Genomic DNA, 21,474 nt, shown 5'->3' with positions numbered 1-21,474 from the left:
ACAGGCGGGGCTTAGTAGTGCCGCTACAACAACAACAACAACAACAACGACATACAGACGAGCCATTAACGACCTCCATAGAGTCAGTCACCACCTACCTCGACTCTCGACCCATGAATGCCGTAATAGGAGCCCAATCACCACCTGTAGAAGAGACGGAGCTGCAATTGCCAAGGGAGACCCGCGTTACCCTGGCTCAATTACGGTCTGGATACTGTAGCCGCCTCAACAGCTACCTGTCCAGACTCGACCCCAATATCCCCAATGATAGCCCGGCATGTGGAGAATCCCCCCATGACACCAACCACCTCTTTACATGCCAGCTCAATCCGACTCAGCTAACACCCCTCTCCCTCTGGTCCGAACCCATTGAAACAGCTCGTTTCCTGGGCCTCCCGTTAGTTGAGCTTGACGAAAATGATTGAACGTAGACCCGAAAAAAGCTGGGCTTAGTAGTGCCGCTACAACAACATCAACAACTGGCGTACTTTATGCAACTCGGCCAAATTGAATGCGCATGCATACATACATATGTATGTACATATATCCTTTTCACAGTTTAAACAGGTCAAAAACTTACTACTTTCCGAAGTGCCAGTACGCAGCGGCTCAAGTGTATTTGACCAGAAACGTATTTGACCCTCATGACTAGCTGTTATCCACATACCACAAGCTTCTGGCGAATCTTCAAGAGCAGGATTTATTTGTTTGCTACCCTCATCATCCTCGTCCATCTCGTCTGCTTGTGCGCGTAATAAACTCATAGAGCAAATGGGTGAGCGATGTTCAGATTTTTTAATTACTGGTGCAGTCGATATAGGTAGAATGAGTGCCTCCTTCTGGGTACTTGGATCATCTTCTTGGAAACCAAATATCAAGTAGGATATAAATTCATTCCAGTCGCAGAGAAAGTCTCGATTTTTATTGATTTTAAGAAAGAGACGATTGTATTCAATATCAGTAAATTTTATATCGAGATTATCAAGCGCTTCACGTAGTTCTCGAAGATTGAGTTTTTGCAGAGGGTGAGAAATGAATTTGTGATGTATGTTATTCGATATCATCAACTTTAAGCCATTCATGTAGTCGTTCGGGACGTTCAATGCTAATGGAGTGGCCGGTGGAAACTGTTTGATAATCAATGTCCTCGTCAATAAGCGAATCATTTTTGCTGGACATTTGAAAAGTTGTCGAAATATAAATTCTTGTAGTTTTTTAAATGAACAATTATTTAAATTTTTTTTAATAGAGCAAAAGAGAATTGAAATTAAAGGAAATTTTCAATGTTGCCTTAAGAAAATTCTGAACTACATATCGATGGTCCTCTGCAATAACGACACAATTCAATATTCAAAAAACAAAAACCCGTGCTACTTTTAAGTGGCTCATCTCTCTAACCCTTGTCTAATACATGTCCAATCCCCACGGCGCGAAACATTTCTTCGCATGCTCACTAAACCCCAATCAACTGACGCCTCCCGTATATTCCGAAGCAGGCATAACCCGCCCTAATACTTCGCCAGGAAATATATTACTTTAAGAGAAATAAAGTCTACTGTATGGTTTCGATTTTATTCTTTGACCACAGCCAAAATTCCACATTTCACATTCGTGAATGAATTGAAAAAGTAATCAATTCCTTTGCTGTGGCTTGAAGGAATTGAATCCTAATTACAATTACTCAGGAATGTAATGGTAATTGCATTTACCAAGCTCTGTTGATCAGCCATAATGCAAATTAAGAGTACAAACATTTAATTTATATTCACTTATTCTAAAAATATTTTATTTATTTTTTACGAAAATAAAAATATTTGAAAGCCACTGTTTAACTAAAACTCAATGCTTATATGCAACGCATTATTAATTCATTGATAGCATCGCCCCTGTCGCCATATTCACCACCACGTTTGTACGGTACTGAAACCTTTTTTTTCCAACCTTCTCGTGGACTAGTAAGCTATGTAAGAAATCAGTGGCATTATTCAACTAGATACATGAATATAAAAACATTTACCATGAATGAACAAAGGAACTCTTTAACCGCATCAAAGTTAGGTCCTACTGTATAAATTTCATGAATAATATCCTCCAAACAAATTATTCCTTTATCACCAAGATGTTCTTCAACCAAAGTGTTGGATTGAATGGGCGTTTTTTTGCTATTAACGCGAGCAAAACCCCTCTTAAACAGCAACTCCCGAATTGTACTCAATGAAGGGTATCCATAAATTACAAACGGTTCAATAACCTTCAACAATATTTGTGTTTCTTTATCATTTTTTAGAAATACAGCATTGTGGCGATTAGGCATGTGCAGAGTGTTAAATATTTTATCCGTGGTTTGGTCAAAGATCTTTTTACTGCAGAATAAACAAAAAATTTTAAATGTTTATGAATTTAATAACGTTTGCTTACCCGGCGTGTCTCATAACTAAAAGTAGTTTCTTATTGGTTTTATCGGCATCTTTCGTTGCCACCAAGTTGGTGCGTTGAATGGTTCGCTTGATGCGATTAGCCGTCCTTTCTGCTTTTAGATAATTCATAACAAATGATTCCGGGCGACGGAATTTATGGTGTCTTTTCGCACTTGCAACTCTTTTGGTTTTTAATGCTTTCTTCTGCTCAATGGTAGCTTTATCTTGAAGGATACGGCGTTTGCGGTGCGCAAGGACTGATACAGTTTTGCCCGGCAACTTGTTGGGAACAGCATATCTGTAGGCAAGCGAAGATTTGAATATATAATAAAAGTTTTAAAACAAACATTCTAACTTACTTGTCAGACATTTTTACAAATTATTTAAAGAAATTAGTGCGAAAAAACTAAATAACCAAGCACTTCAGGAGTTTGTAAACACGTGTGGCAGTCCAGTGACAAGAAAAACAACTTTTTGACAATTCAAATCGATAACATTTCGGTGAAATATGATTTTTCTCGATATTTTTGTGTCGATCAACGTTTATTTTCATTTTATTGTGAATGAGTTGTGCCAAAAATTTTTATCAGCTGATATTGATATTTTTCTCTAATTGGACATAATTCATAAATAAATACACTAATTGGAAAAAATACTTTTGGTTCGCACTTGTAATCCTAAAAACTATAAAGCAAAATATCCAAACCAACATGTTACTAATAGAACAGTATGAACAGCAGTATGCTGTACTGATTGCGGAAATCACATCTGAAATCGCACAACTAAAACAATTGAAATGGGGTAAGAATCATCCGAATACAGTGCAAAAAACAAAACAAGTACATATGTATTTCTTTTGCAGTGGAACGCCGAGATCTAAGCTCCAAAATCGATGCAAGCCTGGCAGAAGCGCATGAACTTTTAGAGCAAATGACCTTGGAAATACGGGATGTAGATGTTACGTTGCGTCCAAGTTTCCAAAATAAAGTCAGTTGTGCGCAAGTGGAATTGAAAAGACTACAATCCGATTATCGTGGTGCCAAAGAAGCTCAGCAGAAACAACACATGACAGTCTTAGAGTTGGGTGGTGGTGATGGCGATTATTATGATGATATTTCCATAAGTAATGATCAGCGACAACACCTATTGGAAAATTCGGAACGTATAGAGCGCACTGGAAATCGTTTAGTGGATGGTTATCGAGTTGCACTAGAAACAGAGGCGTTAGGCGCTCAAGTGCTTAATGACTTGAGCCATCAACGTGAAGTTTTACATGGCGCACGAGCTCGTTTACGAGAAACCAATGCGGATCTAGGACGAGCTTCGCGTACTCTGAATTCAATGATGTTACGAGCATTACGGGAAAAATATGTTCTATATGTAGTCGGTGTATGTTTTGTGGTAGCTGTTGGTGTTAGCCTTTATTTGACGTTCTCATCAAGTGCACCCACGGCTTAGTTGGTAATTTAAGAGTGATCTTTTTATTGTTGTAGTATTATGTATGTTATCGCGTATATTTATTTAGTGCATTGTCTTTGTGGTCATAAACGTTATACATTCCCTTCTCGGCAATGTAATGGGTTTCTTTGTTGAAATGCACAAAAAATATCTAAAAAATAAGTTTAGAATAAATCATAAAAAATATATACACATAATAATGCCATGAAATTCATGCGTTTTAATGAAATTAATGGAAATGTATCCTAGAAAATTATTAGATGCTAAAGTTATTTACTTTATTTAAATTGTTCACTTTATTTTATTCAAAGGTAAAATGTTGCTACATTTCACGTCTACGACTATGAGTATTTGAGAATAGTGGGTCGCATTGTTAAAACAAGCCCAATCTAAATATTTTTATTGTGACATCTGTTTTAGTAATGTCCTTTATTTTCGTACATAAATATAAAAAAAGAGTTTCATACACCTTTACACCAATTACGGCAATACATACGTATCTATATAAATAGTGATGCTTCAGATTTGGTGTTTTCGCTCCGACAAAATATTAATATGTAAAAGCCCTTTGAAAATGCAATCCAACTCAAAGTTCGAGGAATTTGGACGGATTGTAACAAAAACTACCAAATCTAACGTAGATAAGCTATTTAACAATTTTTAGTCCAGAAACTTAGCCACCTTTAAGAAAGCACAAAGTCGAAACGAAAAATAAATAAATAAATAAATTTACATTAATACGCATAAAATGCCTACAAATATCCCTCAAAATTTATGTATGAAGTTCGCTTTCACTCTTATTTAGCCGAACTCCACATTCCCCATTTGCTAGCAAATACATTGCGAACTTTCTTCCCCTGCATCAGCCTCAGCAGCTGAATCAATTTTGAAACTATGTTGCTCCAAAGCTTGGAGTTCCATTTTAGAACGATTGGCATCGACAAGTATACGGGAGATGTCGCGAAACATTTCCTCAACACCCTGCGAAGTTTTGCAAGAGGTCTTATAAGTGGCACTAATCAAGCTGTGGCACTGTTCGCAAAAGGCTTCTACTTCAGCGTCGGTCACCTGTGGCTCACGCTCTGCCAAATCACTTTTGTTGCCACAAATGAAAATTTTCGCATTTTCGGCATAAGTAACAATGTCGAGTAGATGTTGTGACAAGGAATGAAAAGAAGCAGCATTGTCCATGGCGAAAACTAGTATGGCACCCTCAGCGAATTTGTAGTATGATGAGGTAACAGATGCAACACGCTCCATACCGCCAGTATCCCATAGTTGAAGCTAAATTTGTGAAAATGTTAGTTTATACAGCCATATTTACATATTCAATGGGTATGGTATCAATTTTGCGGCTTACCTTGATTTGTTTATCACCAACCGTGTAGTCACGGTCTATGTGATCCAAGCCCAGTGTAGATTTGCGATCAGTATCTGTCACTGTTATGATAAGTGTAAGTGACCAATGCGTTTATGTGTGCCAAAGATAATTACAAATAATTATATCACTTCCCATAGTTCAAAAAAAAAATTACATATGCCTACAAACCAAATGTGTTGTTGGTAAAACGACGAAATAATGAACTTTTTCCCACTCCATACTCGCCACAGAGGATCACCTTTTGCTTTGGAATGCGTACCGACGCCATACTAAATTATCTCTTTATTAATTTTTCACCAGATAAAATACAAATTTAATGTTTTCCGGGCGTTATTCAATTTTAGTCGCTTGTACTCCGATAAATTGCAAATTTTCTCAAAAAAAAAAGACTTCTTGTTTATGAAAATTGAATTCTGCTTCTATTAACTAGGGATGTCAGTGGCAAAAATACATCGATGTTTTTCTTTGATTCGATGCATCGAAATGTACATCGATATTTTTCGATGCATCGAAGGGCATAGGGTGTTCAGATGCATTGATTTGCATAGGGGGTTTCAGATAATGATTTCCAACAAAATATGTTATTAGCAAAATTGTAGAAAATTTAAAATAAATGGGAAACGTGTAGTAGCGCTCAAATGGTTTTTTGGGGTGGGGGCGGAGGGGGAGAGGGAGAGGGCGGGCCCCCCCAAACTACCGCCACTAGAAAGGGGACAGTCCCCGTTTTCTAAAAAGGCGTCCTCCCCCCCTTTGGGCTCCTCCCACAGGCCCCTAGGGAACCGTTTGAAAAAGAGGGAAAAACGGAATTTTCTTAGGCAAACTGAGCAGTTTGAAGTGGAATATAACCCAACTAACAGAAACCGTGGCATTTTTTAATAAAAGAAATTATGGCAAATTAGATATCGGGCGATTTTGAATAAAGAATAAAAAAGTTAATTGAAAATAGAAAAAGTTTTTATAAAAAAATGTTCTTTTTAACAAATGTATTTTTGCGTAGAATTCCTTTCTGCGTTGGCAGCCTTCTCCTTTCTGTGTTGCCAAAAAAGGGGAGCTGAACACCTTTTGCATAGAACACCATTCTGCGTAAGCGGCCTTCGGCCGCACTTAGGGATTATAACCNAAATGGGAAACGTGTAGTAGCGCTCAAATGGTTTTTTGGGGTGGGGGCGGAGGGGGAGAGGGAGAGGGCGGGCCCCCCCCCAAACTACCGCCACTAGAAAGGGGACAGTCCCCGTTTTCTAAAAAGGCGTCCTCCCCCCCTTTGGGCTCCTCCCACAGGCCCCTAGGGAACCGTTTGAAAAAGAGGGAAAAACGGAATTTTCTTAGGCAAACTGAGCAGTTTGAAGTGGAATATAACCCAACTAACAGAAACCGTGGCATTTTTTAATAAAAGAAATTATGGCAAATTAGATATCGGGCGATTTTGAATAAAGAATAAAAAAGTTAATTGAAAATAGAAAAAGTTTTTATAAAAAAATGTTCTTTTTAACAAATGTATTTTTGCGTAGAATTCCTTTCTGCGTTGGCAGCCTTCTCCTTTCTGTGTTGCCAAAAAAGGGGAGCTGAACACCTTTTGCATAGAACACCATTCTGCGTAAGCGGCCTTCGGCCGCACTTAGGGATTATAACCCTCAGGCAGTAGAATTCTCCTTTCTGTGTTGCCAAAGAANATTTTTGCGTAGAATTCCTTTCTGCGTTGGCAGCCTTCTCCTTTCTGTGTTGCCAAAAAAGGGGAGCTGAACACCTTTTGCATAGAACACCATTCTGCGTAAGCGGCCTTCGGCCGCACTTAGGGATTATAACCCTCAGGCAGTAGAATTCTCCTTTCTGTTTTGCGAAGAAAAGGAGCTGAACACCTTTTGCAGAGAACACCTTTGTATATAGTTAATGCTTACTGTGCTATATCCTATCTTCTTTTGTCTCTCATTCTTTTGAATATTGTTGAATTTGACAGCCAAACTCCGCCATTTAATTTGCATATGCAACCAAAGTCAGACGCGTGATTTTTAACGTGTTTTTATTTTTATGAATTATTTTAATGAATTGTGATTAATTGGTTAATATTGAAGTCGTAAAGCAAGTTATAACTAATCGAGTAAAGTGTAAAGTGAAGGGGAATACAAAAATGTATTGGTGAAATGGCTGCTTTAAGGAGAATAGGAGTGATAAATGTACGCTAATTTCCGAATTTTACAAAAAAGGGCATATTTCAAACCCGATTTGTAAATAAATTAGTGACCAAAATTTACAAAAGAGAGTGTTAAAATAATGCGTAGACCCTTGACTACAAGTGTGTGGAATTTTTTTTGGATCGGGCCACCCCTTTGGACGGAATAGCCCAAAATAGTGCGCTACTAAACCCCACCCAAATAAATTACTGCAACTGAGCTAATTATGTTTCTAACGGAACTTCTTGCAGCCATTTAAATTTTTAGCCAAAGTCACTTTTTTTTTTTTGAATAATTGAAAAACTGGAATGACGGTTCAATGTACCGTAGATGTCAGTTATCAAAAAACATCGATACATCGATGCATCGATACATCGACTATTTATACATCGAGGGGAAAATTTTCGATGCAACGAAGCAAAACATCGATATTTTCGATGCATCGATGTTTTCCGACATCCCTACTATTAACAGAGAACGTAAATCTATAGAGAAGGTCCAGAGAACGTTAAATACGATACGGAAGCGATTTAACAACTCTCTTGTGTAAAACATGGCTGCATTTGTTATCTGCAAATATATCGAGAGAAAATTCCTCAAAATAGAAATCCACAAAACATACTCAAGCGTAACCGAAATTCCTCACGTTTTGGGGAATTACTTACAAAGTGGCAACATTTAGAAAAAGTTCATTTGGAGGACAAAATATACATAATTATTTGTTTTTTATGAACAAAATGTAGGTTAAGTATAATATTCATCTTTAATGTATGCTGATATTCATGCTGAATTAAGAATAATACATACATAGTTAACAAAATTAACGCTTGTGTTTTATAAACTGAAAAACTCAAATCGTAATTATAGTACTGAATTGAGTTTTCTTAAATGTAAGTTTAAAATAAAAAAAATCCATTGTAAGATTAAATTTTTTATATAAAACGTAAGTTTTGTGAATTTATCAAGCCAAACTCTAAATTTCCGAATATATTTAAGTCTTTATTAAAAAAAAAAACAAGGTCTGCATAGTTATACAGACCCCAATGCCTGCCAGCGCATCCGCCCCAGACAGTCCTAAGCACACCCAAGCTTGAGTGATCTACAAGTTACAAGCGTTTTCAGCATTTAACAGTTATGTACGGTGTAATATAACAAATTATGCATTGAACTATGATAGTATCTATAATAATAGACAAAAATTTGGGATGTTTTTACACTTTTGCAATTAGTTTCGGGTACTATTACATAGTCATGACTTGTGCCACTCTGCCATAGTACGGTTGTTGCTCCCTTTCATACCACAGTAATTTTGTATACAACTGTGGCATGAACCAACGATTACAGATCACCTAATCAGCCATCGTTGTATTTGTAAACGATTTTCAGAAAAAAAGTTTTCGTAGCGTTTTTGACGTTTTTCGGTTTTGTTTACACCGTCTTCTACCTCTTCGTAGTGATTTTTTAGCGATTGAATGTGTTTTCTGCAGCGACTTTAATTATAAATTTANAAAATAGTGCGCTACTAAACCCCACCCAAATAAATTACTGCAACTGAGCTAATTATGTTTCTAACGGAACTTCTTGCAGCCATTTAAATTTTTAGCCAAAGTCACTTTTTTTTTTTTGAATAATTGAAAAACTGGAATGACGGTTCAATGTACCGTAGATGTCAGTTATCAAAAAACATCGATACATCGATGCATCGATACATCGACTATTTATACATCGAGGGGAAAATTTTCGATGCAACGAAGCAAAACATCGATATTTTCGATGCATCGATGTTTTCCGACATCCCTACTATTAACAGAGAACGTAAATCTATAGAGAAGGTCCAGAGAACGTTAAATACGATACGGAAGCGATTTAACAACTCTCTTGTGTAAAACATGGCTGCATTTGTTATCTGCAAATATATCGAGAGAAAATTCCTCAAAATAGAAATCCACAAAACATACTCAAGCGTAACCGAAATTCCTCACGTTTTGGGGAATTACTTACAAAGTGGCAACATTTAGAAAAAGTTCATTTGGAGGACAAAATATACATAATTATTTGTTTTTTATGAACAAAATGTAGGTTAAGTATAATATTCATCTTTAATGTATGCTGATATTCATGCTGAATTAAGAATAATACATACATAGTTAACAAAATTAACGCTTGTGTTTTATAAACTGAAAAACTCAAATCGTAATTATAGTACTGAATTGAGTTTTCTTAAATGTAAGTTTAAAATAAAAAAAATCCATTGTAAGATTAAATTTTTTATATTAAACGTAAGTTTTGTGAATTTATCAAGCCAAACTCTAAATTTCCGAATATATTTAAGTCTTTATTAAAAAAAAAAAACAAGGTCTGCATAGTTATACAGACCCCAATGCCTGCCAGCGCATCCGCCCCAGACAGTCCTAAGCACACCCAAGCTTGAGTGATCTACAAGTTACAAGCGTTTTCAGCATTTAACAGTTATGTACGGTGTAATATAACAAATTATGCATTGAACTATGATAGTATCTATAATAATAGACAAAAATTTGGGATGTTTTTACACTTTTGCAATTAGTTTCGGGTACTATTACATAGTCATGACTTGTGCCACTCTGCCATAGTACGGTTGTTGCTCCCTTTCATACCACAGTAATTTTGTATACAACTGTGGCATGAACCAACGATTACAGATCACCTAATCAGCCATCGTTGTATTTGTAAACGATTTTCAGAAAAAAAGTTTTCGTAGCGTTTTTGACGTTTTTCGGTTTTGTTTACACCGTCTTCTACCTCTTCGTAGTGATTTTTTAGCGATTGAATGTGTTTTCTGCAGCGACTTTAATTATAAATTTACATATTTATGATATAAAATGAAGTGCTGTGTGATTGGAACGAGTTTGTGCGCATGTTTGGTTTGCCAAAAGGCGTAAATTTGCGTGGGTGCACGTTTGTGGCCAGAACGTTGGCATTCAAAAATCGACCCGTGGTAATGATATGCGATTGTAAAACACTTTCAATCATGAAAACCATATTTTCAGGTCTATTCTGCACGTTACCGAAGACTTTGTAACCGGAAAATTGTATTACCAAAAAATGTTACCAGTTCTTGTCACCGCGATTCTAGGTACGTTGGCAATGCAGTTAAAATATTCAGCATATTTTACGGGGCAATAATTTGTTACCAGCTTATGAGATGGTAACAAAATTAACCGGTTACAAGAGTATACAGAATGCGACAAAGGTTTAAAAATTTACAGGAACTTTATTTACCGGTTACAAACTTTTTATTACGAGCGCAGAATAGACTTGTTATGGTGGCTGGACTATGAATACGCGCCATTGACTCAGCACATCACTACTGCTGTCGGCTTGACTGTGACGTCAGCAAAACAGCTGATTCTGTCAAATTCACTGAGAGCCGATTAGCGGTATTGCCATCGGCGACAACTTCTGTTTTCTCTCCACCGTGTTGAGTGAGTGTATTTTTGGTTTTCCTTACCTCCATAACCCATTTAATTAACCTCAAATACGATTATTTCAGTTTAATGTTAATAATAAAATAAATATTAGTGGAGAAGTGAAGATAGTGGAACGTTTTAGATATGCAGGTAAGGCAAGTGGTTGCGATACTGGCGCTTGGGTGTTTGGTGCTAAGTTGCATGACCTCGGTATTGGCTCAAGATGAAGAAAGTGACTTTGCTGAATTCGATGACTTCGATACCGACGATGATTTCGTTGAAGCAGGCACCACATCGACACCACAAACTGCAGATGCAAAAGTCGCACAGCAGGCATATGCAACCGAGAAAGTGAAGAGCGAGCAGGTTCTTAGCAAGTCAGATGACTTCAAAACTGATGACGACGACGGCATCGTTGAGGATGACGACAACGAATTTGAACACTTCCAAGACGAAGAAGAATTCGAAGGCTTTGATGCAGGCGAAAGTAAAGATTTGCCTGTAGATCAAAAGACCGCCGAACCGAAATTGACTGTAGCTAAAATTCCAATGCATTTCCGGTAAGGCAGTAGTCTGTAATTCCACTGGATATGTTTTTTCTTATTTACCTATTTCTAATTACTTTTAGTACACATTGGGACTCATATTGGATGGAAATGCTTATGTTGGCTGGTCTATTAGCGTACTTTGCTAATTTCTTCGCTGGGAAAACAAAGAATGCAAGGCTTGCACAATTGTGGTACAGCACGCACAAGGGTTTATTAGACGACAACTTTGTTCTAGTTGGTATGTGTAATGTATATGAAAAAAAAGAGTATTTATACAATTCTATTACTACCATGACTTTATCTTAAGGCGATGATGGCAAGCAAGAAAACGAAAATCCTGGTTTGATGAAAGAAAGCGAGAGTTTATATACTCTGTGGTGCTCTGGTCGCACTTGCTGCGAGGGTATGCTTGTGGAGCTAAAGATGATTAAACGTCAAGATTTAGTCGCTTTGGTGTCTGGACTGATACGACCTCAACAAGACCAAGTACATATAAAAGTTGAAATGACAAAAGGCGTAATGGATTCGTTTGTATTTTGTGTGGGCTCAAGAAAAACTATAACCAAGGTTTTCAAAGAGTTCGCAGATTTGGTGCGTATTTTTGTTTTTTATTTTATAAATTTTTAAAACAAAATTTGTATAATTTTTAATTTCTACGCTTCCGTACAGAACAAGTATTGCAGTCTAGTCAGTAAGCCAGAGGATCGCTACAAAGTACCTGCAGGATTTAGTGTGCTGTCAGAAATACCTGAAGCAACGTCAGCAATGTTAGAGGCGCGCATAATAACTGCGCTTAATAAATATCAGCGCTACATCGACTATATCCATATTTCTGATCAATTTAGTGGTCCAATCCAACAAGAAGATGCCAATAATTTGAAACAACCGGAGACAAAAGCTATGCTTATGGCAGGATTTAACTTGCCAAAGAGTGTAGATATGGAATCAATTAAACCTTTGCTTATTCTAATCTTCTATTTAATGGAGCGTCTAAAAGTTTATCGCATGTCGAGGGAGGTAAAACTCTAAAATTAAACAAAAGTTGCCTTTCCAAAATTTATGTGTAATTTTCAGGGCAAAAACAAAGCTGAAAAAAATCGCTTACGTGTTGAGGAAGAGTTCTTGAAGAGTACACATGCAGCACGTGCAGAAGCTGCTGCTCAGCGTCGCGAAGATAAGCGCAAGCAAGAAAAGGAACGCGTGCTTGCCGAAGAGGACCCCGAGAAACAGCGTCGCTGGGAGTTAAAAGAACAGAAACGCCAGGCCAAGAAAAAGGCGCCCAAAATGAAACGCTTGGCAGTAAAATCTTTATAAAACTAATAAGCTGCTAAGAAGGGAACACTGATGATCGGTCTATTCAATTGACACTTTTTTGATGTTAATTAAATTTCGACCATTATTAAATGCTGGAGACATTCTCCACACATATTTTGAGATATAGCAATAAACATGCATTCAACTGCGTGTACAAGCCATAGCTATACCAATTACAATCTTTCATTTACGCTTAAAAGAAATGCATTCGTTAATCAGCACTTCACAGGAAAACAATTTTCATTGGAAACGTAAGCAATATGATTGCGCAGCGTTTTAATTTGCTTTTGCGCTGCATCGAAACTATACGAAAGTGTGTTAAGTTGGCCCTGCATCTCACGAATAACTGCTTCACGATCGCTGACCGAAAGACAAGCAGTGGCACGACATTGTGCCAATTCCTTTTCGAGCCTATCAATTTGTCCCTGCATTTGGCACCTTGTCGCTTCGGCACGCTCTTTAGTACGGGCAATGATCTTGGCCGACTCGGAACGTAATGTGTCGAAATCGTCTTGCGTAGTCTTTAGCTGTTCGCAGAAGAGGTCGCGTTGTCTCTCCATTTCTTCGAGTCGTGTTTTACACTGCTCGAGCTCCATTTGACATTTCAACAATTTCGGCCGACAATCAACATCGTCCTTCGGCGCCTCAACTTGGGCCTTTAGCGCTTTAAGTTCTTTGCATACGAGCATTAGCTTGCCTTGTAAATCTTCTTTCTCTTTGCAGGCTTGTGCTAACTTGAGTTGCTCGTTCTCCAACAGCTTAGGAAAGTGCAGGAGTTCGTTGAGTTTCTCCTGGAACTTGGCACGAATCTCTTTAACTTCTGTATTTATTTGTTTTTCAATGCGCTTGTTATTCATGTTCAATTTCTCCAACGTTACACTTTGTTCTTCCACCTTTTGTTGTGCTACGAGGTACTTGTTGCGATATTCTTCTAACTGCTGCGACTGTTCCTTCATAAGACACTTGAACTCTACCTGCTCCTCTTTCATATCAGCGACACGTTGCCGAAGCACAATCAACTCCGATTGGTCGGCACTGCGTCCTTCACCGCGGCCGCTGCCGTCGTTACAGCTTCCGCAAAATCCTTTGAGCCTGTTTGCATGGAAATATTTTTGTCCAAATAAAACAGTATAAGATGTGAATTAATATTACCTTTTTTCCATCTNACTCCGATTGGTCGGCACTGCGTCCTTCACCGCGGCCGTTGCCGTCGTTACAGCTTCCGCAAAATCCTTTGAGCCTGTTTGCATGGAAATATTTTATTCCAAATAAAACAGTATAAGATGTGAATTAATATTACCTTTTTTCCATCTCTTTTAATTGGCAATCCTTCTTCGTGAACTCTGATAGCAAATGTAGATAATTTTCTCTTAACCTAGCCATTTCATCAGCTTTGGCAGTACGTTTGCCTAAGCAAACTCCAATGGGATCGGGTTCCTCTGAACAAATATCCTCTTTTTCTTCCGTCACTCCATAACAGGGCTGCTGCTTTTGACGTTCACGCCGATAAATTTCCTGCTTTAGTTGACCCACAGATGACTGCATGCACGTGATCTTCTGCTTGAGTCGTTCCAGCGAGTCTGCACCGGGCATTGAATCGGAGGAGTAGAGCCGAGGCTTGCTTTTCTTCGAGGTCTTAGCAAATGGTGGACATGGCCCTTGGCATGGTGGCAATGACGGCATACAAGGTGGCGAAGATTGTGCATTCTTTTTCTTTTTATGTCCCAATAAAGCACAGGCAATTTCCTGTACGAGCTTTCTATCTTCAGGGCAACAGATTTTCATCTTGCCTAATGCCTTACACAAGCCACGCAAAGCTTTCTGCTCCTTTGAGTCCTTCTGTTCCTCACAGACGCCTTTATCCGCGTCGTCACTGCTTTCGTTACGCTTCCAATTGTTTTGAATTTGCGGATGTGTGCACCCGGCGTACGGTGTCATATTGTCCTCGTCTATTGTCGTGGCAATCGCTATTCCAGGATAGCGACGTCTGGAACCGAAGTTTTGTAGTTCCATAGCTTTTGTCATTAAACATTGAAGCTTTATTAACTCTTGTTCCATACACACTCGCAGCCGTTTAATATCTTTCATTTCGCATTTTGTTTTACAAGGCTTTGCGCAGAGTTCCATTATTTTAGCTTTTATATCTTCAACCATTTGGTTTTGACATTCGATTTCTTTGATTAGGCTCAAATATTCCATGAACCGACGTTTTTGTTCTGGATCATCCGATGCCTCCCCAAGGTAAGAGAATTGATCTTCGGCCGCTTCTTCAGCCTCTTCACCCATATGGGTGGTCTCACTTTGGGAATAAATACCATCTTCCGTGCCGTAAATATATTCATATTCTTCTTCATCTAAATTTTCCAATGATATATTCTTCTCTGGGTCTTGTTCACTGGTCATTTTTATTTAGAATTTGATGACTAACCTTTTTAATAGATAATACTTAAAATTTAGAAGGAATTATGGTAATTTGTATTATAGGAGTTTTCTTTTTATTATAATTTATAATTTTTTCCTTATTGATTGCCAATGAAGTATCAAACTTTGCTCACTGATTTTTTTTTCTTTCGAAAATACTTGTTTGTTTGTGTGGGTGAAACAACTGTGGTTCTCTCACACGGACGATTGCGGTTTAGGCCACGTGTTATCTGAGCTTTAAGGGCGTTAAGTGCTGTTGTACTGTGCACTTTACGGAAACCATGATGATGCTTCGCTGCGGTGCGTAAAATACGGGAGTAGCAAGGCCTCTAGAGTCTTCGCTCGCTTCGGGAAAAGGCGGGTTATCGGACGATAAGACTCTCCTTTGTTGGCCTGTTTTCCCGGTTTGGGCAGTGGGACCACTCTCTCCATCTTCCAGATGTCTGTAACGACGAGAGTGGCCATTGACAAATTGAGAACCTTCGTTAGGTACGCTACTCCCGCAGGACCGAAATTTTTCAGCATCAACATTGCATATTCCGTCGGGTCCCATGGCCTCGGTGGCTTTCGCCTTCCCGATGGCTACCTGAACTTCACCGCTGGTGAAAACAAGAGGCGCACTTGTTATTGGCAGTTTTTACAAGCTTCTGGTCACTCGATGCTTGGCTCTGCCCACTGGAGGATGCAGTATAAACCGCCGGCTTAAGTAGCGCGCGCATCTCTCCGGGTCCGATGAAGCGTGGTCGCCGAAAGAAATTTCGACTCTGTCGTCGCGCTTTGTTGGATTGGACAGTGACCTCACGGTTGACCATAGCTTACTCACACCAGAGGCGAAGTTGCAAGTCTTCAAATGATCTCCCCACTTTTCACAAGTTGCCGAATCTCCGTGTTGAGATCCCTGATACGGGGATTTCCTGAATGGGCCTGACAAGGGTTGTCACGCTCATCTACTAGGACCTGCTGGTACGGAGCGGGCTGCAGCAGCAGTGACAACCCTGGGGAACTTACGTTCACCTAGGTGGACGTCGGTTGGTGTGGGGAGGGCAGAGAAGGTGCTTTCAGTAAATTCTGCGAAGTCTTTCCAATTATCTTTGGTAAAGTTGATATAGGTTCGGTGTTCAGTGGTGTGGGTTCTGTTAGGTCACTGTGTCAGTGGAATTTACGCTGTAAAGTTAGGAATATTGCCTGACCCCTACTGTAGCAGCTGCCAGGAAGATTCTGTAGTGTAATGACCTCAACACTTTCTATTACACTGCCCAGCCTTCGCGAGGTGAAGATAGATACCTTTGGGCTCATACAATCTGACCAGCCCTGAGAAGCTATCGGACATTAAAACTAGGCGCATTCGTAATCGGTCCATCGGCATTTCATCTCCTAAGTAATGGTCGTCGTTCATATTTATGTGGCATCACAAAAGCGCAGTCTTCTAACCTAACCCAACCTCGGCTTAGAAGAAGTGTTTTGAAGAGTAAAAGGCATAATAGATCACTAGGTCGCGGGGCATACCCAATATTAATACATATCTATCAATAAATCTGTCATGAGGTTCAACACTGCTGGAATTGTCACCAGTTGCCATAGATAGTGCCATACAACTGGAGTCCTAGGACGCCGGTAGATTTAAGTTGGCATGTGAAGAGGTGTCATATCGGTGTCAATACTTAATGAATAGGCTAGAACTGTAACTACTGCAGGATCCTAAACTAAGTTGTGCAGTACTACGCTTATGTGGCGTGATTTCAGGCCACGTATGACCTCCAAGACTGCGGTTGGACAAGTGCGCGTGGCGCCCGTTTTGCCGTTGCACGCCAGCCGCTGAACATTGGTAAGCAAAGATCCTCTCATTGTGTTGCTATGCAACCTTTCATCTTAGCATTACCGCGTTCATTGATTTGATGACCGCCTGGCTAACCGAGAAGATATTAATCGTAGTATTATTACGGCATGAGTACTAAGGTACACAGTCACCTCATTTATAGCTAGAACTTCTGCCTGATAAATGCTGCAGTGGTCCGGAATTCGGACGGATAATTCCAGTCCTAATTCTGTAGAAAAAACTCAGTAGCCAACCCGGCTGTCTAGCTTGGATCCATTCGTGTAAAAATTTATTTCTCCACTTAACATTCTCTTAAAAAGGAATCTCCACAGCTTTGTAAATTAGCTGGGAGATTGCGAGTAGCCTATGTGTCCTTGAAAGGAGAATTACCTCAGTTCCGCGACCCCTACTCTCTGCCCACTTTCTAAGCGTGGCAATATTTTAGCGCAGAATGTCCATTAGAGTCAACACCAAAATCTTCTAAGGCACCCGTTATGGCGCTTACATTGATGTTGTTGAAAGCAGCTTCCATGTCTACAAAATCAACCAAAGCATACTCCTGCCTAAGCGATTCCTCGCTACCCATTTTCCAATTTCTCGTTTTTGCCAGGACTTCGTAACATTAGTCCATTGGAAATACGCGCAAGATCGTTTTTAAAATACATTGGCACGATTATTATAAATGGCTGGAGAGATATGTGTCCGCACATTCTTTGCTCCTCGACCAAAAATACTTGAAAACAAAAGATAAGCAATCATTTTATATTAATCACATCATTCAAGTTTGTTGTCGTTTCAAATAATTTTTTGGATATTGAATGAAAGAGTTTTGAAAAATTTTCTGTTGGTAAATACAGTCCCAATTTTTAAATAAAAAATTGCAATTCGCACAGACAAGCGTAAGAGTAACAGCCATATTGTACGCCTCTTTGTAGAAAGTCAACCCTTTCAGAAAGGCGACAAATGAATCGAAATAGTCAAAATTTGGAGTTTACTCAAAAGTTAAGTGCGAAACCAGGAGAATGTCTAGAGCGGCGTTCCCATCCCTATTTCAAGTTAACACGACCGACATGTGCCTCCGGCGGCGACATGGCCACCGCTTCAGAGAGCTTGCCTTGCAATTCCAAGAATTCCAGTTATCAAAGTTTAAGTTACAAAAGTGATCCGTCGGAGGAGCAATCCGAAGATGCCATTCAAATAGAGGATTCGCAAGCTATTAACGCCGCAACGAGCGATGTGAGCAATTCTCTCGAGTTGAGATCATCATGCCATGCCACTGGTAAGCGAAAGTCTAAGCATTGTGAAGTCGCTTCGAAATTGAAAGCTGAATTATCCAAGTACAAAAAAGAGTTGAAAGAGTATAATAACACAACAAAAGATTTGGAGGAGAAATATATGAAAATCAATTTTGAATTGAATGAAATGCAGCGGAAACACGATCGCTTCGTCGCCAACCGCAAATGCAAAAAAGAAACGAATGCCTATTCGGACAGCAGCAGCAGCAGCAGCACCGGCTCGGAGTTCTCGCTGAAGCGAAAGTACACACAAATATTTCATCGGGGCAGCAGTTTCATGACCATGCTGCCACCCGATTGTACCACATCGAATGAAAATATCGAAAATGAATGCACTATGCAGGCGGAAGGCGTAGCAGCAGTTACGCTTAGAAAACGCAAACTAACATCGGCATCCGAGTATTCCAGCTTGCGACTGCAAAATAGTCAAATGCCACAGAAACGTACGTCAAAGCGTAAATCGCTTAACAAGGAGAACGAAGCGCCACACCACCCAATAACACGCGCTACGGAGAAATTCAATCCACGTGACCAAGCGGCGGGTCTCAAGGACATCTACAATGTGTTGAAGAATGTTTTGGACAACAATCAGAAGACGCATAGTCTGAGCAAGAGCGCCGACCTAAAAGCGATGCAGTCGACCATTGTGAATCTGCAAAATGAACAGATGCAATTCCGCAACATAATTAAACAGCAACACAACTGCCTACAGGATTACCATACTCGCTGCATCAAGGCGCAGCATATAATGCAAGTGCAGCAAATAGAAATCGAGAAGCTCAACTCGAATAATCATCAGCTCGAAACGGAAATTAGCACAGGCATCGATCAGTTGCGTCACAAGATCGATTCCAAGTTGCGCGATGTGTCGCACCTGCCGCAAATTGTACGCGACGAGCAATCCAAGTGCGAGAAGTTGCACAAAGAGAATAATGCGCTGGCCGAACGAGTGCGTTCGCTGCAGGTCGAGGCGAGTCAGTTGAAAATTAAAATGGAAGAATTGGCACGCCGCAAAGTGATGACCATTAATCGTTTAAAGGCAGCAGATCGTGATCTCAAAATTTTCAAAAACTACAATACAGCACTAAAGCATGAGAAGCAAAAGCTGGCCGAGGAGCTGCAGAAAGTGAAAGATCAATTGGATAGCGTGCAGAATACGAACAAGCGAACGTTGGCGCGTCAGCGTGAGCAGACGGAGAAGCAGCGTAGAGATTTGCAGAAGCGCGTCTTCGAACTTGAATTGAAGCTGAATCGTAGTCAGAATTCAACGACGAGCTTAATTCAGGAGCGAGATAGCTTAATTGCCGAGCTGCAGACACAACTGAACACACTGGTGCACAATTTCGAGGTGTCGCAGAAGCACATTCGAGTGCTGCGGCGGCATATCTACGCCATGTCTGGCGGCAATGTGCGCTGTCCCAATTTGTTCAATGAGAATATGTAAGGATGGGCGCAGGCAGCTTAACGCATCATGATTAATTATTGAATCATGAGCTTAAAGTACGTTTTTCGCATTCAAATATTGCGTTCAGCCCGGTTAACTTAATTCAAAGTGTCAACATTACTAAATACTCCAATTTACTAAGCGCTTCTGGTACAAACGGCACAGTACAGCTTTTGATAGCGATGGCCAATGGCGTTTTGGACCATATAGTGATCAGCGACGTTTCATAAATGTCATTCACTATCTGCTCCAGTTCGTTGTTGGCTGGCGATCGACGATTAATGGAAAGGACTCGTTGGCAATGCGATTGGTTGCTTCGTTTGATAACTAGCATAGGTATACTGTTTAAATTCATGGCTAAAGAAAATTTTGTTGTTGTATGTAAAATTTTAATAAATGTTTGAAAATTTAAAATTTTTAGCTAAATTCTGTATTATTTAAAAGTATGTACATAACGCCCATGGGTTTTATTTCCCAAAAAAAAAGAGAAATAAAGCCCATGGGCGTTATTTCCATTTCGAAGGAGAAATAACGCCCACCAATAAAAGGCATTAAAGCCCGTGGGCTTTATTTCCTTTGCGAAAGAGCAATAATGGCCGCAGGCTTTATTTCCTAAAGAAAAGGACATAACGCCCGCTTGATTTATTTCATAAAAAAGGAAATAAAGCCCGTGAGTAGTATTTTCTCTGGNTTACTGCAAATTTCCAATTATGTATACAGGCATACATTTGCATAAACTCGAACGTATTTTAAGCGAATTGCTCTCTACTTTTGCATACAGTGTAGTTTTGCGTTAAATTCCCTTCTGCAGTCTACGCATAAAATCGAACGGTATTTTTGCCAATAACTGATGAGCGAATTATTGTGAATCAAAGGTAAATTGTTACTGTTTTTTAGCCTTCAATGCGATGCGCATATTTGTTCTCAGCCCCTTAGGTTTTTCAGTGGTGGCGGCCAAATGCGGCGTACCGCGTTCCACCTTCTTGGTGGAAATTAGTAATATTTTTCATTACTTTGGACACCCTTAGGAAAATTTGGCGCTTAATATTTTAGAGGAACATTTTTTAAACAGTGGATCAAAAAGACCTGTTCTGCTGGGAGTTGATGGGTAAAATTTTTGAAAAATAGTAGACCACCCTAGTTTTCAATCCATATCCCACAAAAAATTGTAAGAACTCCGTAATTTAACATAACGGTAGATAAGATTATTACACAAATTTATTAATAGTGACATAAATTACTCCAATAACTAAACTTTTTAATTTTTGTTTTATTTCTTTGAATTTAAATTGTACATACGGATCTACACAGAACATAGAGCACTATAGACCTTCTTCTGTTCACCCATCGATCAGCGCCAGGCACTCTAAATTTAAATTCAAGTACGAAGTAACAATATTTAAATATAAAACTAATTCAATAATGAAATAAATAGAAATTGCTAAAATCGATTTGCATGTGAAACCTTTTTCCATACAAAACAAGCGATTGAATAGCAGCTTTGGAACGTTCGCCCAACTCAGCAGCACAACAAATTTACCAAGAAAGAAAATTGCAACAATTTTTATGTTTTCCAATCTAAATTTTTAATTTTTTTGATTTTGACGTTTCTCTCTTTTGAACGCCGACTATAATGCCAAATGATGAAAGAGCAGGCTTCATACTAGTAACTTGTTATGCTGACTTGGACAACTTCAATCGTAAAAAAAAACTGATATATGAGTTGAACACCACCTCTTCGAGGACCATTGGCAATATGATTC

At 39.2% G+C, this 21,474-nt stretch overlaps 7 protein-coding genes across 7 annotated transcripts; 3 read left to right on the top strand and 4 right to left on the bottom strand.

Annotated features, from left to right (window-relative positions):
* Positions 1 to 580: 580 nt before the first annotated feature.
* On the bottom strand, positions 581 to 1,082 carry LOC108375979 (WD repeat-containing protein on Y chromosome-like; the record flags this gene model as incomplete). The annotated part of the gene is made up of 1 exon (XM_017632141.1): positions 581 to 1,082. A coding segment is annotated over exon 1 (502 nt), but the record flags the coding sequence as incomplete, so codon positions are not given.
* A 680-nt stretch (positions 1,083 to 1,762) lies between these two features.
* RpL7-like (Ribosomal protein L7-like) lies at positions 1,763 to 2,914 on the bottom strand. The gene is made up of 4 exons (XM_017632145.1): positions 2,777 to 2,914; positions 2,419 to 2,715; positions 2,018 to 2,363; positions 1,763 to 1,960 (listed from the first exon to the last, which is right to left on the bottom strand). Exons 1-4 carry the CDS (start codon positions 2,785 to 2,787, stop codon positions 1,847 to 1,849), a joined length of 768 nt encoding a protein of 255 aa, XP_017487634.1. The 5' UTR covers positions 2,788 to 2,914; the 3' UTR covers positions 1,763 to 1,846.
* A 79-nt stretch (positions 2,915 to 2,993) lies between these two features.
* Vti1a (Vesicle transport through interaction with t-SNAREs 1a) lies at positions 2,994 to 4,425 on the top strand. The gene is made up of 2 exons (XM_017632146.1): positions 2,994 to 3,218; positions 3,280 to 4,425. The coding sequence occupies exons 1-2, from the start codon at positions 3,128 to 3,130 to the stop codon at positions 3,873 to 3,875; spliced, it is 687 nt and encodes a 228-aa protein (XP_017487635.1). The 5' UTR covers positions 2,994 to 3,127; the 3' UTR covers positions 3,876 to 4,425.
* On the bottom strand, positions 4,276 to 5,682 carry RabX6 (RAS oncogene family member RabX6). The gene is made up of 3 exons (XM_017632147.1): positions 5,425 to 5,682; positions 5,236 to 5,315; positions 4,276 to 5,159 (listed from the first exon to the last, which is right to left on the bottom strand). Exons 1-3 carry the CDS (start codon positions 5,522 to 5,524, stop codon positions 4,704 to 4,706), a joined length of 636 nt encoding a protein of 211 aa, XP_017487636.1. The 5' UTR covers positions 5,525 to 5,682; the 3' UTR covers positions 4,276 to 4,703.
* Positions 5,683 to 11,017: 5,335 nt separating this feature from the next.
* On the top strand, positions 11,018 to 12,908 carry LOC108375981 (coiled-coil domain-containing protein 47). Its single transcript, XM_017632143.1, has 5 exons — positions 11,018 to 11,433; positions 11,502 to 11,659; positions 11,729 to 12,012; positions 12,091 to 12,438; positions 12,496 to 12,908. The coding sequence occupies exons 1-5, from the start codon at positions 11,018 to 11,020 to the stop codon at positions 12,733 to 12,735; spliced, it is 1,446 nt and encodes a 481-aa protein (XP_017487632.1). The 3' UTR covers positions 12,736 to 12,908.
* Positions 12,909 to 12,936: 28 nt separating this feature from the next.
* Positions 12,937 to 15,470, bottom strand: LOC108375982 (axoneme-associated protein mst101(2)). The gene is made up of 2 exons (XM_017632144.1): positions 14,036 to 15,470; positions 12,937 to 13,827 (listed from the first exon to the last, which is right to left on the bottom strand). Exons 1-2 carry the CDS (start codon positions 15,136 to 15,138, stop codon positions 12,951 to 12,953), a joined length of 1,980 nt encoding a protein of 659 aa, XP_017487633.1. The 5' UTR covers positions 15,139 to 15,470; the 3' UTR covers positions 12,937 to 12,950.
* Positions 15,471 to 17,110: 1,640 nt separating this feature from the next.
* On the top strand, positions 17,111 to 19,727 carry LOC108375980 (synaptonemal complex protein 1). The gene has a single exon (XM_017632142.1). The coding sequence runs from the start codon at positions 17,936 to 17,938 to the stop codon at positions 19,709 to 19,711; it is 1,776 nt and encodes a 591-aa protein (XP_017487631.1). The 5' UTR covers positions 17,111 to 17,935; the 3' UTR covers positions 19,712 to 19,727.
* Positions 19,728 to 21,474: the final 1,747 nt, after the last annotated feature.

Source organism: Rhagoletis zephyria, unplaced genomic scaffold, assembly GCF_001687245.7.
Source record: "Rhagoletis zephyria isolate East Lansing unplaced genomic scaffold, Rhagoletis_zephyria_1.1 Rzeph_scaffold_09718, whole genome shotgun sequence".
NCBI lineage: Eukaryota > Metazoa > Arthropoda > Insecta > Diptera > Tephritidae > Rhagoletis > Rhagoletis zephyria.
The sequence above is the reverse complement of the archived record's forward strand: the minus strand, read 5'-3'. Positions and strand labels throughout refer to the sequence as shown.